A 13,510-nucleotide genomic window follows, 5' to 3' on the forward strand; every position below is an offset into this window, starting at 1 on the left:
TTAATCTTGTATCCTTGAGCGTGACATTCGCAATTCGTTATTAAAAATACTGCATTAAAACTCAAATAATTAGCTATGTAGGCCATGAAGTCAGTAATGGCAAAGGTAACTTACCACACATCGATTTCAAATCAATGATCTTCGTTTATTGTAAGAATGTGAAACATTATGCAAATTCTTTTGTGTCCTAGTTTGTAATATTATATCCTTATATTACGACTCGTAATCCTATGAGAAAAACTACGAGAATTCACTTTAATTGATAGTACAATCGATGTAATTTAAATTGATTTAGTTTAAAACAAAATCGACCATTCTTATAAAATAGAGTAAAAAATAAATGTACTAATTACTAAAGGAATCCTCGTTGCTTTTCTCCCGAGGTCCTTTCTTAAAAGCAAAAACTCTCTTCTCAAATTGATTTTGAATCCGGCCAGATCTATTTTTTTTCTAAAAGTACATCAGACGATATTCTTTGGTACCGTTTATTATTGATCTTTAAATTCCAGAAAGTTACACGATTTACATCAATACTTCCGGAAAATAAATCCCGACTCAAATTTAATTCAGTGTGAGCAGAAAATAATTATAAATATTTTCGCTTGACACCAAACAATAAAAGCAGATGAACTATTTTTCATTAATCTAATGCAGCTTAATTAAAAATTGTTCTCTGTTTCTCTTACCAATAAACAAATTCTAACAATTTATCTAAACAAAATATGTGAGTCAGATTCGGAAAACCAAGAATTTCAAAATCAATCGATAAGAAGCAAAATTACAAACAAAAAAAACACACCTGTGTACAGCTATCTAGTGTATTTCAGTCCTCATCACTGGCTTCGGCGCCCTACCTCTAAATATAATATTTACACCTTGTCTTGTACACATATAAAAAATACTCTTTAAAATCGCTAGACTCGCCTAAACTACCATTAGACTCTAGACGACGAAGGTACAGCTGGAACAAATCTGCAAGTTAAGGGCAACGGTAATTTAGCGTCAAAGTAATCTTAACTAAGGGATTAATTCGCAGAAGCAAAAGCTCGTAAATTCAATATGAATTTCGATTTAAAATTAAAATTCGTTTGCTGTGCATGGTTACAAATTTAATTCAGCAAAATAGAGTCATATCGTTTAGGTTTTATCAAGCGGAACGCTTTTTTTTTAAATATGAAACTTACTTCGGTTTGACGAATTGCTTGTGGTAAGGATGGTGCGTGGATGTGAGGAACCGCCTTTCTTTACCTCGGACGGCCTTGAGTGTCGTTTCAGATTGTTCGTTGTTTCCAAAAGTATGGCTTGGAGCTTGAGGCAAAGGTTTGAGCTTGTCAGTCTTGAGTTTGTTCAAAATGGCGAGGCTCTTGGCACTCATAACAAACTGGTTTCGTGGAAGATCTTTGTTGTTTTCCTTTCCACTAATGACGCTTCCATTTTGTAGGACCCTGCTTTTCGGAGAGATCTTCTTCACCTGTTTCGGCGGTGTTCTACCTGGACCGACGTTTTTATCTGCAAGAATGCGCTTTTTTAATTTCGGTTGTTCTTGAAGGTTGACTGTGTTGTTGAGTTTGCTGACTTCGATGCTGTTTACTGGCTCGATTTCTTCTAGATTTTCTAGGGAAGGTTCTTCTAGAGTTACAGTCAAATTGTGAGGGTCGATGGTGCTGATAACACCTGTGGGAGTTCCGTTGGGCATTTTTGGGACAGGTTGAGTCTCGTTTTCGACGAGAGAAACCGGTTGGAAAATGGGCATTTCTCTGGATGAGGGATCCGCGAGTACGTCAAGGCTGAGGATAGTCATGCTATAAGAATCTTCCTCGGGGATCGTTGAACTCAGATCAGACCATTTAATGCTACGAACTCCCTCGAGTAATTTGATGAGCTTCTTGAATTCAACATTCATTTTTTCGTTTACGGCTCCGTAGCCTCGCATCATGTCATAGTAGGTCTGAACTGTCAAAATTAACATTTTAGTCATGGTGTATACGGAGTGCATCTCGCAGAGTTGGAGGCTGTTGATTCGCTTGCTGTGTTCGCATTGTTGTTGGAGACGAGATTTCTCGATTTCTGTTTGTAGAGAAGATATTTTGTCACAGAGCTTGTCGGAGAGGTCCTTGGATTTTATTTCGAGATCAAGGGCCTGGATTTCTTCTTCAACCTGAAAAAATGGAGGTTTAGACATTTTTTCAGGTATACTTTTGAAGGTTTTACATATGTAAATCCTTTACTTTAACAGGAGATTCGCAAACATTAACCCATCGAGTAAACCCCACTTTCCCAAATTACACATACTGACATACTCAATCTCATTCGCCTGAAAATTTTCTTAGGGGAGTGGAAAACTGCAGAAAAACAAAATTCTCGAGAGCAGCCACTTACCGACAGTCTACTGTAATACAGGTCTTTGGACTCATTTGAGTAATTCAAAATAGTGTCAATAGGCCTCACAGCCCTGTGGGATAAAATATAGGGTCGAAAGGCTACTTTTTTCGCACTCAAAGGGTAAAAAATTGAGGATAAAATTATAAGATTAAAAAAAATCAAGTTAATGAATTTTAAATCATAGATTTTTTTATGTGTTACGATCCTCATAAATTAAAATTAAGGCAAAAAACATTTTTTCGAACTCAGAATTTCTTTGATTAAAAACTCCTTTCTCAATCTTTGATTTTGCGGTACAACGCGTACCTTTTTCAAAAGGTTTTAACCTAAATAATTATATTTTTACACTTATTAGTATAAAAGATAATAATCATGAGAAGGGCGAACAAAAATTTCGGGTCCTTCCTAACCTACGATAAAGATCCTTTCTTATTTTAACATAGTCCTTAATTGATTAAAGTCTCTTTAATTTTTTTGAAACTTAAAAATAACCATTTTCATCGACAAAATTTGTTGACTGGAAAAATTTCCAAATGACATCGTTCTTTATTTTGTTGTCTTTTGTTCTTTACTCTTCGACATTAATCTTATTTTTGATTAAGGTATAGATGTCTCAGTAATAGTGAGTTTTTACGTGTAAACGCAACAAATAAGTATTTTCCGCATAAAAATAAAATCCTAAAATATTTGTAAGTAAGTTGGGACAGTGCTTGTTGTTGAAACCAAAATAGTTTTTTTACAAATAGGGCAAATGGGTAAAAAAATGCATTTATATTGCCGGTGGCGATGAATCACGAAACGTGGAAAATAGCTTAAAATTTACGCTAAGAAAGGCGTTTCTTTTCTTAAGCTTTTAATATGTCAAGAAATTACTTGATCGGGACACAAAAAAAGTTTTTGTAATAAAAAATAATTTTTGCTTCATAAAATGAAGTAAAATCTTCATTGAGTACCTTCTCGTTCGAGAAATATCTGTCAGGATCATAGAGACGTTTCAAAAGCATAGTTGCTCGAGTATTCGTGACCGGTCACGAAGAGTAGGAAGACTGTTAAAATTTTATTTTCATATTTCATTACAAATAATAATTTGATTATTTTCAAAAAGGCGTGAAATGAAATCGGAGAACTGACTTGTTACTGTGAGCAGTAATAGTAATATAAATTAGTGCTTAAAACTGAAAAAAGTTATGTAAAATATTGGCATGACTTTAGTGATTTTTTAGTTTATTATCATTTTTCAGTGAAGTTAATATTTATTGCGTAGTTTTTTATTAGCTAACATTAATCTAGATTGTATAATATAAAGAAAAATGTGTAATAGATATATAATTATTAATAGTTTTAATATTTTGACAACGTAAACAGAACATAGCCTCCAAATACAAATGATTTTTTTAGTCACTGCAATTTATCAAATGTCGTCATTGTGATTATAATTTCTGTTGCAAAAAAGTCAATTATACAAACTACCAGTGTGTAAATTTTTGTATCCCGTGTAATTATGTTGTACTTAGCCATTTTATAGAACAAAGTTAGCTTATATGACTTTACAAAACTCAATATTATTTTTCAAACTTTATTTTTAAAAAGAAGGCAATTCAAGTCTACTATATTGTACATATACATTTCGATTTATTTTGGAGACCACTTTATTTCTTATAAATAAAATATTAATTATATCCGACAATACTTTTAACAGAAATAGAAACTAAATATTTGAAAACAAAATTCATTTTTAGAATGATTAATTATTATAATGTCCATCAGACGTATTTCATCTCGGAGGTATCAATCAATATAAAACTAATAATACATCTTTCATCATGATTATTCTCTTTTATATTACTAATTGAAAAAATATAATTATTTAGGTTAAAACCTTTTGAAAAAGGTACGCGTTGTACTGCAACATCAAGGATTGAGAAAGGAGTTTTTGATCAAATAAATTCTGAGTTTGAAAAAGCGATTTTTGGCTCAATTTTATTTTAATTTATGAGGACCGTAAGACATAAAAAAAACCTACCATTTAAAATTCATAAATATTGTTGGTTGAAGAAAGGATTGATTTGGTTTCAAATGATTATACAATTCAAGTTAAATTCAAAACAAATCAAACAGTTTAAAAAACCATTTTTAATCAACAAATACCATTGATTTATGTAAAATTGGAATGGATTTAGAGCAAATTTAAGGTCAACGAGAAGAATTCGACCAAATTCATAAAAATTCAAGGTGAATTAAAACCAATTCAAATGAATTGAAAACAATTTAAAAATATGAAAATAGGTACTTAATTGAAATCAATAACTTTGATGAAATGTCTAAGAATTCAAGGTGAGGTTATAAGAATTTAGGATAAATTAAATAAAAACGATAACAATTTGAAAAGTCATTGAATTAAATAGAATCGAGTGAATTTAGAGGAGTTCAAGTAAATGAAACCAATTCAAACCAATTCAAGGGAATTCCAAAAAATTCAGGGGAATTACGAAAAAATGTAAACCTCTTCAAATATTTGAAATCCTGCTAATTTATAACAAAACATTCAAGTTAAATTCAAAAAAATTCAAATGAATGGAAACAATGTTTTATATCGAAAGAATTAGAATGATTAAAATCAATTTTGTGTGAATTTAGAGAAATTTAAAGGGAATGAGGGGAATTAGACGAAATTCATAAAAAAATGAAGCTAAATTTAAAAAGCAATCAAGTGAATTCAAAACAATTAAAATATATGAAAAAATTAATTGAATTAAGTAGAACTGAGTGAAATTATCAAAATTCAAAAGAATTTAGGATATATTAATAAGAGTTCAGGACGAATTCCAAATTAATTGCAAAAAATATTTGAAAATCCCTTCAAATCATTGAAATTCTAAGAAATCAGTCACTTCTTGTGAAAAAATTCTTTGAAACCCATCAGAATATTAAAATTCCTTTAAGTTATTCAAACCCTTGGAAATCGCTTAAAACTTTTTAAAACTCTTGAAAATGACTGACAATATTTTTAAATACCTCGAAATTTTTCAAGTTTTTTGAAATCTCATTACATTACTGAAATCAATTACATTTTTTTTACCTTTTGAAATATCCTAAAATACTTAGAATCCTGTCAAATCTATTGAAATCCCTTGACATTTTTTAATCAAACTGAAACTTTGGAAAATGTATCAGAAGAATTTCTCTAAAAATTATTTTCAAAGAAATTAAAACTGTGACCATTTTTTGACATATTTTCTTTGTAGCCTTGAAAGTTTTTGAACGTAAGTACTTTTTTGATATTTAAAATATCCGCGCGATGTACAAAAAAAAACGTACATAAATGTAATTTACTGTCGGCTCTTACATTTATCGACGTTTGAGGTCGATATTTTACATATAAAAAAAGTTCTTAGGTTCAAAAAATTTCAAGGTACAAAGAAAATATGTCAAAAATGGTCCCAGTTTTAATCTCTTTGAAAATAATTTTTAACGAAACTTCTACTAAAACGAAGTACATAAACATAGTTTATGTGCTACTCATTGATATTCCCAAGTTTCAGTTCGATTTTTTATTTACAAAAAAAGTTGTTAAGCTCAAAGAAAATTCAGTAAACTGAAAGTCAGGTTGGTAATATAGGTATTTGAGAGTGTCACATCTCCTTAAAAAGTTTCATATCCGTTGATCATTTTATCAGGTCATTCTAAGAATTAAGTAAATGAAACATTTTTAGAAGTAAAAAAAATCCATTGAGGTAAATTTAGAAGAATTTAAGAGAATAAAAAAAGCTCCAAAAAATTAAAAAGAATTCAGGATAAATTAATGATAATACAGAGTGAATTCCAAAAACTAATGTCAAAACTATTAAAATCTTTGAAACTACGAAATACCCCACTTCTCTTGTATAAATTCTTTAAAATATACTAAAATATGATTAAATCCCGTGAAATTCTATGAAATCTGGCGATACTTCCTAAAATCCTGGAAAATGTATTAAAATACACGGAAAGAATTAAAAACAAACCTTACAAGCATTGAAATCATCGGAAACCTCTTAAAATCTCTTAAAATCTTGTTAAATATCTTAAAATCTTATAGGTCCTGTAAAATCGATACATATCTTTTGAAAGTCTAGGAAATTAATTACCCTAAAATATTTGAAACCCTTTGAAATCCTTTCAAATTAATGAAATTAATTCATAATTCCTTGGGATCTTTTAAAATTACCTTGAATATTTCAAATTAAATGGTCTTGAATGCTTCAGAAGTTTTTAAAATACCCTTAAATCTAAAAAATCCCTCAAATGATTGAAATCTACTAAAAATGTTTCGGAATATTTAAAAATACCCTGAAATATTTCAAAAGAATTCAAGAAAATTTCGAAATAGGTATATATATTAACCCATGGGTTAATTTATTGAAAGGAAATTTACATTATGAGCTGCCAATACGAGCATAAATTTTTTTAAATAATAACATTAGAGTGTCATACACTTTTTTTAATTATTAAATCGAGGAAATAATTATTTTCTTAAACTGGCATACAATATCTGACAATATACGTCCCCAATCAAATCTCGTAAAATCCTTTCAAATCTTTTTAAATACTCTAAAAGCTTTGAAATCCGTCAAGTAAATCTTTTAAAATCCCTCAAAATCTTATAATTTCATTCAAAATCATATGAAAACTATTGGGATACTATGAAATTCTTTGAAAACTAAAAAAATTAAATCTAAACTCATTAAAATCCTTTAAAATTGATAAAATCTCTTAAATCTTGTGAAATTCCAAGTAATCCCTCAAAAATAATGGAAAGCCCCATAAAACATAATGAAATATGTAATATCTTTAAAAGTCCCTAAAAAAAAATATGAAATCTTTGAAACACTTTGACATTCTGCAAAATTTCACAAAGCCCTTTGGAATCACTTCAAATCTTTGTAATCCACTGAAATCGATTCAAAACCCTGGAACTCTATTGAAATCCCTGGGAAACTACAATTTTTATCAATCATTTAAAATCTATAGAAATTCTTTATAATCTTATGAAATCTTTTAATTTCTTCTGAAATTTTATGAATCCCTCATGTTGTAAAATTCCTTGAAATTTGGTAAATTCGTTAAAAATTCCTTGAAATCTTTGAAATCCACTAGACATTTTTAAATATCTTGAAATTTTCTATAATCCTACGAAATTCATTGAAAACTTATGGAATGCTTAAGATTTTCAATATCTTGTGAAATTAATTAAAACATGTTGAAATATTTCAAATCCTCTGAGACCTCATAAAATGTCTTACAATTTCTCCGAATATCGTAAAATACCCTAAAAATTTTCAAATCCTTTGAAATTTTTTAAAGCCTAAAAGTCCTTGAAGATCATCACGATGTTCAGGTTAAAATCCCTACAAATTTATTGAAATACTTTGAAATCTCGTAAATACCTTTAAATTTTTAGCATCTCTTAAAATCCCTACAAATTATGAAATACTCTGAAATCCCTTGGAATCTTTTAAAATATTCTAGAAGTTTTGAAACTACGTAAATTCCATTTAAGTCCCTGAAATCAGTTAAAATCCTGTACACCCCCTTAGAATCTCTTGAAATCTCTCGAATTTTTTGGAAACCCCTTGAAACCTTTCAGAATTTCGGTTTTTGATATGGTGGATGTTATTTTAGCCAATCATCAAATAAGTTTTAAAATAGATTTAAAGGCAAAGGGGAAAAACAGTTACATTAGCGAGCAGTTTAAGAAAATAGTAGCATTAATGTCGTTTTTTCAGAAAAATGATAGCAAAGTAGTTGTATTGTTTAAAAAAGCGTCCAAAAGTGTTGTAAATGTGAGTGCATCTAATAAGTAATGTCAGGGATCACAGGGCAAAAAGAATTCAAAAAAGGGGAGATAGGGTAATTTTCTTACGAAAAAGGGGGAAACATTGAGGAAAGCTTAAAAATTTCTCTTTACATATCGAAAAGAACAAGCAATCTTTTTATAAGAAATGTTAAATTTTAAAATAATTTTTCATGAATTTTCAATTACTTCTGCCAATAAAGGATTTATTTTTTAAATCTGATATACTTAGGGCGTTATAAATCCATTCACAGTGGTATAAAAAAGTCCGAGAAAACATCAAATTAGTTAAATACACCATTTTTATATGGTCAGTAGAGCGAAGCAAAAATGCTAAAATTAATCGAATCGCTCAAGCTGAAGCACAACAATTTATGGGTCGACATCCGAAACAAGTAAAGAAAAAACATTTTAAATAAAAAATTTAAATATCTTCTGTTCTCGTTTTTAAATTTAGAACTTATTTTTTTTTAATAAAAAAATTCTGCCTCATTTATAATAGCTTTAAAATGTACAAAAACGTGTTTTTTAGATTGATTCTTTTTCGTGATGTTTATAATGTAACAAAATCGCAAAAAAAAAATAAATAAAATCCAAAGACGTAAATCACAGCAAGTTTTTTTCCGAAAAAGCAAAATGATACAATGTTTCTTTGATTTAAGCTGAATAAATTTCAGGTTCGACATATTAAATTTTTTTTGTAAATGTGTCCATATATCTCAATAAAAAAAACAACATATTTTTGCACATTTTCAAAAAAATGGTTACTGTGCAAAAAACTTATTTAAAAATTTTATACTTTTTTATTATTATTTACTAGTAAAAGCTGTAAATAAATACTTCCGCCATAATGTTCTTAAAATGAAATTAAAAATTGCTCAAGTTAGAACATTTTACATTGCAGTTGATGCATTTTGGAATATCCAATTTTTAATTAACTGTTCCTACTTTATGTTGGCTAAAATCTTCTGTCTCCAGTTTTCACATTTTGAACATGCTTTAAAACTTTTCAGCTTCAAATTTTGTTTAAGATTATTTTTAATGGTTTAGCACTGGAAATATGTCAATTATTTATTCATACATAATTTATTTAAATGCTATAATTGCTTTAATCATTATTCAATAATGGGTATACTGACAAATTTCAGAGAATTTGATGGGCAATACAAATATTGTGCTTTCAAATATCATATATTTAAAGAGAAAAGGGAAAAATGGGAAGTTTTTCGATAATAGGAGAATTTCAATAAAATTTATAAACAAACAAACCTCCTTGAGATCATTCCAAACTGTCTCCATCTGCGATCTGATGCCATCCCGTTGTCTCTTGAAGTGCTGCAAGGATTTATTTAGTCTCAGCTTTCCACTCGCATTCTGTTCCTCTTGGGTTAAAGCATCCACCGCGGTCGTCAAATTATGCAGCCTATCATCCGCAGCCTTCTTATACTTAATTCTGCAGCACAAGATCTTGTCCGAGCTCTCGAGCGCCAAAATTTTCTCATTCAAACTCCTCTTCCTACTATACAAATCCTCCAACCGATCACTCATCTCCATCAGCAATTTATTCGTGTTTTCTTCAACTTTCAGATCCATCGGTTCCGAAGAAGCCACTCTTGGTCCATTCTCTAACGCCTTCATCTGTTGCCTCAGCATAGCGATTTCCTTCTTCTGCTCTTCCACCAGTTTAATATACCCCGAGACGTGCATCTGGCAATTAACAATGTTCTTCTTAATATTCGTCTTGATCTTCTTCGCCCGATTCGCGTACCTCAAAGTGTTACAAGTATCTTCATAAGTCATGCTAGACGGACTAATGTTTGCGATCATTACAGTCTGGCAATTTCCACCGAGAGAATCTTTCAGCAATCGAGTTAATTTCGATTCTCTGTAAGGAATGTGTTTGATACCATCTGCTAAATTATTGATACAGTTTCCAAGAGCCAGAAGCGATTTGTTAATGTTTGCTCCTTCCTTGAATCTGGCCCCTTTGCATCCAGTTGCAGAAGCTCTTTCTGATCCAGCCAAATCAATCATAGACAGTTTCACGTGTTTTACTTGTCCGTCTAATTTGTTCGTGATGTTTACGTAGACCTGAAAGACTGCATGGCTTCTGCTGCTTTCCTCGTTGGCATCAGTCGGATGCTGAGTTCGATTCCTATTCCCCTTTGCCAGAAGGGAAAGCAATTCATCTGGACTGTGAATCGTGATAATTTTAAGTCCCGCGACGATAATTCCCGCTCTTCCATCTTCTCTCAAATGAAGAGGTCCACTTTTGTGCAACAAATCCTGAACGTTCTCATTGTAAATTTCTAAATAAGTCACACCCAATTCGAAATCTCTGTTCTCTTTCTGCAGTTCAATTTGATGAAAAAGTTCTGCCATCGTTCGGAAAGTTATTCCAGGATCGTCATCTTTGCCGAGCATCGTGTGAGTTTTTCCAGCACCAGTTGCTCCGTAAGCGAAGACGGAACAGTTGTAGCCATCAAGTAAATTGATGATTAGATCTTTTGTGCTGCCTTCGAAAATGTCCTGGTTTGAACAACCCATGTTGAAGACTTTGTCGAAGACGAACTGAAGTTCTTTGTTCTGCTTTTTTAATAAGTCTCGGCCTTTCTGCACGACACCGCGGTAGAAAAAAGGGTTTTCCTCTTCTTTTGGATCAAAGATGAGCATTTGATCATCCACGACTTTGATAACTGTTCTGTAATTTTCTTGGTTCTCGCGCTCATTGTGTGGCCTGACGCGGACAATAACTTTGATGCTGCTTTCGGCACCTTCGCCTCGCATTGTAGTTCCACTTGTACTGGGCTTCAAACCGCCCGAGAGTCTCTTCTTGGTGAATTTTTTTATTTTACTCGGAGAAAATGCTTTCGCCAAGTCCCTTTTGTTGAACACCATGATGGCTCAGGCTTCTCGAGATGAACTCTAAACATGTAAAGGATGCCGAATAAGTTTTGCTAATCCTAAATAGTAACAGAAGTTGTGGTACTTTGCCACCATAACTCGTGTTTCTTTTCAATTTTTTTATATCGTTTTCAGTCACCATAAAAGAATTAAAAGTTTTCAATTTTTTTAATTAAAAAAATTATGTGTGAAAAATGTATTGCCAATTTTTCATGTGTACAGTTTGAAATAACAAATAAATAAATATTAAATTTTTTCGTAGTTGGTTGACGGAACACTTTTTTTAAAAAAACGTCTTTTAAATATATTTTCTCGTTTCGTTTACAGAAACTTATCATTACTTTTTAAGATTTAAAAAATCCAACTTTTAATGAAACTTATTTTGCATTGATTAACTATTTTGAAGTGGTCTAAGAACTAAGTAAAAAAGTCCATGTTCAAAAAACGATAGTGCAACTATAAATATTTTTTAATTTTAAAGCCTTTCAAATTAGCTGTCTTTAAATTTTAAAATCAAAATCCTTAGCTTTTAAACGCGATAGATCTTAAACTTCACATTCTATGAAATTAAATTTATATAAGCTTTCAAACTGAGATATGTGTATGCTAATATAGGTATTTTTCAATTCGCTACATTTCAAAATTATGTAATAAAAACTGAATTATTCAATCTGAAAAAATACTGTCAATCTCTCAGAAAGTAAAAATGGAGAATTGCAAATTGTTCAATAAATAATTATTGAAACTTGTTTTAAACAATTCAAAAAAATTATTCTAAATATGATCGTATCAAATTTCAAAGACTTGCAAATTGTGGATTCTGAGCTTCTAGAATTAAAAATTAGTTTACTCACAACATTAAAAGATTTGCAAATTTTTACTGTTGTGATATTTCGATATTTTCGTGCTTGAAAATATGCATATTTTTATACTGAAAAATAGTATGCTTAAAAAAATGTGCATTGAAAGACCTGCAAAGAAGAAAATTTGTCTTCATAATGGTATTTTCTATCATAAAGGGCTATAGGTTTTGTTTCAAAAGAATTAAGATTTTTACGTTTAATTGATATTACTTACAGAAATATTAATAAACTGTAAATATTTATTTCATTCTAAGGGCTTTATTTGGAAAATTCTATAAATAATCTACTAAATTGATAACCGAAAAATTTGAATTTTAAGCTTGGACTTCAAAATTTAATAACGGGATAATAACTGAATAAAGAAGGCATTAATTCTCGTTGTAAGAAGTGGCAATAGCATAGATAAAAATGTTAAGGAATATACAGGTTCTTTAAAAATATATAATATTAATTACAAATAAAATTGGTTGATTTTTGGCACTGACTAGGATTGACGTTCGACCGACCGCACGAATAGCCAAAGGTACTTTGGTTACCCGCCTATCCTATAAGGCATAACCTCTGCGCAGAATTATATAGTTTAGATAATAATTTGTATACACAATAAGACTGGGCTCTATAAAATATTATTCCAGTCCTATATAAGCAAAACATGAATATTCATGAATGTATTTATTCTAATTATTAATAAAAAAAAACTCCATCGAAGTATTACCTGGAGCAAACCGTGCCATTCAATATAAATTTAAAAATGGACAATCTTGAATGAAAATATTATGTATACTTTATGCACTGCACGGTTTCATACAAAGTACACACCAAATTTCACTCTCAAAATAATGCTCCCAAATATTAATCATGATCAAAGCTTAATTTACCATATTTATCTTGTACCTAAAATTTTCGGCAACGCCCTTAATCCCATTTTCACGTTAAATTCTTCAGACAAATTGAAGTAACTGATATAAATCGAGAAAATACTTTCTCAATAAATATTAAATATTCATAAAAATATGTATCTTTGATGCAAGTGCATCACAAGCGATACATTCCGAAATAAAAACAGTGAAGTCATAGAATCCTAAATGAGAGGTTAAGCAACAAAAACCTTTGTGTGGTAAAGAAGTGAAATTACTAATTATATTGATGACAATTAACATGGAAACCTAGTATTAGCAATCTCCTAAAAAACACACGACGCAATATTAATGGAAAAATGAGAACAGGCCGACGAACAAACGTAGTTGATGAAAAATGACAGGCAACGCCATGGCAAAAACATAAATGTTAGTGTGATTATTTGTTCACTTTATCAACTTACCGAATATCCTGGCTTTCCCCCACACTCCTTTGTGTTGCACTTTGCTTTTGTTGTAGAATTTTTGTACACAAATCACAAAACGAAGCTGTAAATTGAAACAACTCTGTCCAAGCGACAACAACCACGCCGGACCGTTGGAGACATGACAAAACTCGAAATTCGAATTGTCAGTTTTCAAAATGGCCGCGTGGTGCGCCACTTCGAAGT

At 30.5% G+C, this 13,510-nt stretch overlaps 1 protein-coding gene across 1 annotated transcript; it reads right to left on the reverse strand.

Annotated features, from left to right (window-relative positions):
* Window positions 1–124: 124 nt before the first annotated feature.
* LOC117176071 (kinesin-like protein KIF18A) lies at window positions 125–13,444 on the reverse strand. Its single transcript, XM_033366081.1, has 4 exons — window positions 13,304–13,444; window positions 9,485–11,140; window positions 1,185–2,158; window positions 125–972 (listed from the first exon to the last, which is right to left on the reverse strand). The coding sequence occupies exons 2-4, from the start codon at window positions 11,111–11,113 to the stop codon at window positions 936–938; spliced, it is 2,640 nt and encodes an 879-aa protein (XP_033221972.1). The 5' UTR covers window positions 11,114–11,140; window positions 13,304–13,444; the 3' UTR covers window positions 125–935.
* Between the last annotated feature and the right edge of the window lie 66 nt (window positions 13,445–13,510).

This window comes from Belonocnema kinseyi, chromosome 7 (assembly GCF_010883055.1).
Source record: "Belonocnema kinseyi isolate 2016_QV_RU_SX_M_011 chromosome 7, B_treatae_v1, whole genome shotgun sequence".
Lineage (NCBI taxonomy): Eukaryota > Metazoa > Arthropoda > Insecta > Hymenoptera > Cynipidae > Belonocnema > Belonocnema kinseyi.

What these genes read in the sequence shown, in the direction of transcription:
- LOC117176071 (XM_033366081.1), bottom strand. Translation starts at nt 11,113, where the DNA reads ATGGTGTTCAACAAAAGGGACTTGGCGAAAGCATTTTCTCCGAGTAAA. An exon ending in TTTGGAATGATCTCAAGGAG is followed by an intron (nt 2,159 to 9,484) that starts GTTTGTTTGTTT and finishes CCATTTTTTCAG; the next exon opens with GTTGAAGAAGAAATCCAGGC. An exon ending in AAGCAATTCGTCAAACCGAA is followed by an intron (nt 973 to 1,184) that starts GTAAGTTTCATA and finishes CTTAACTTGCAG; the next exon opens with ATTTGTTCCAGCTGTACCTT.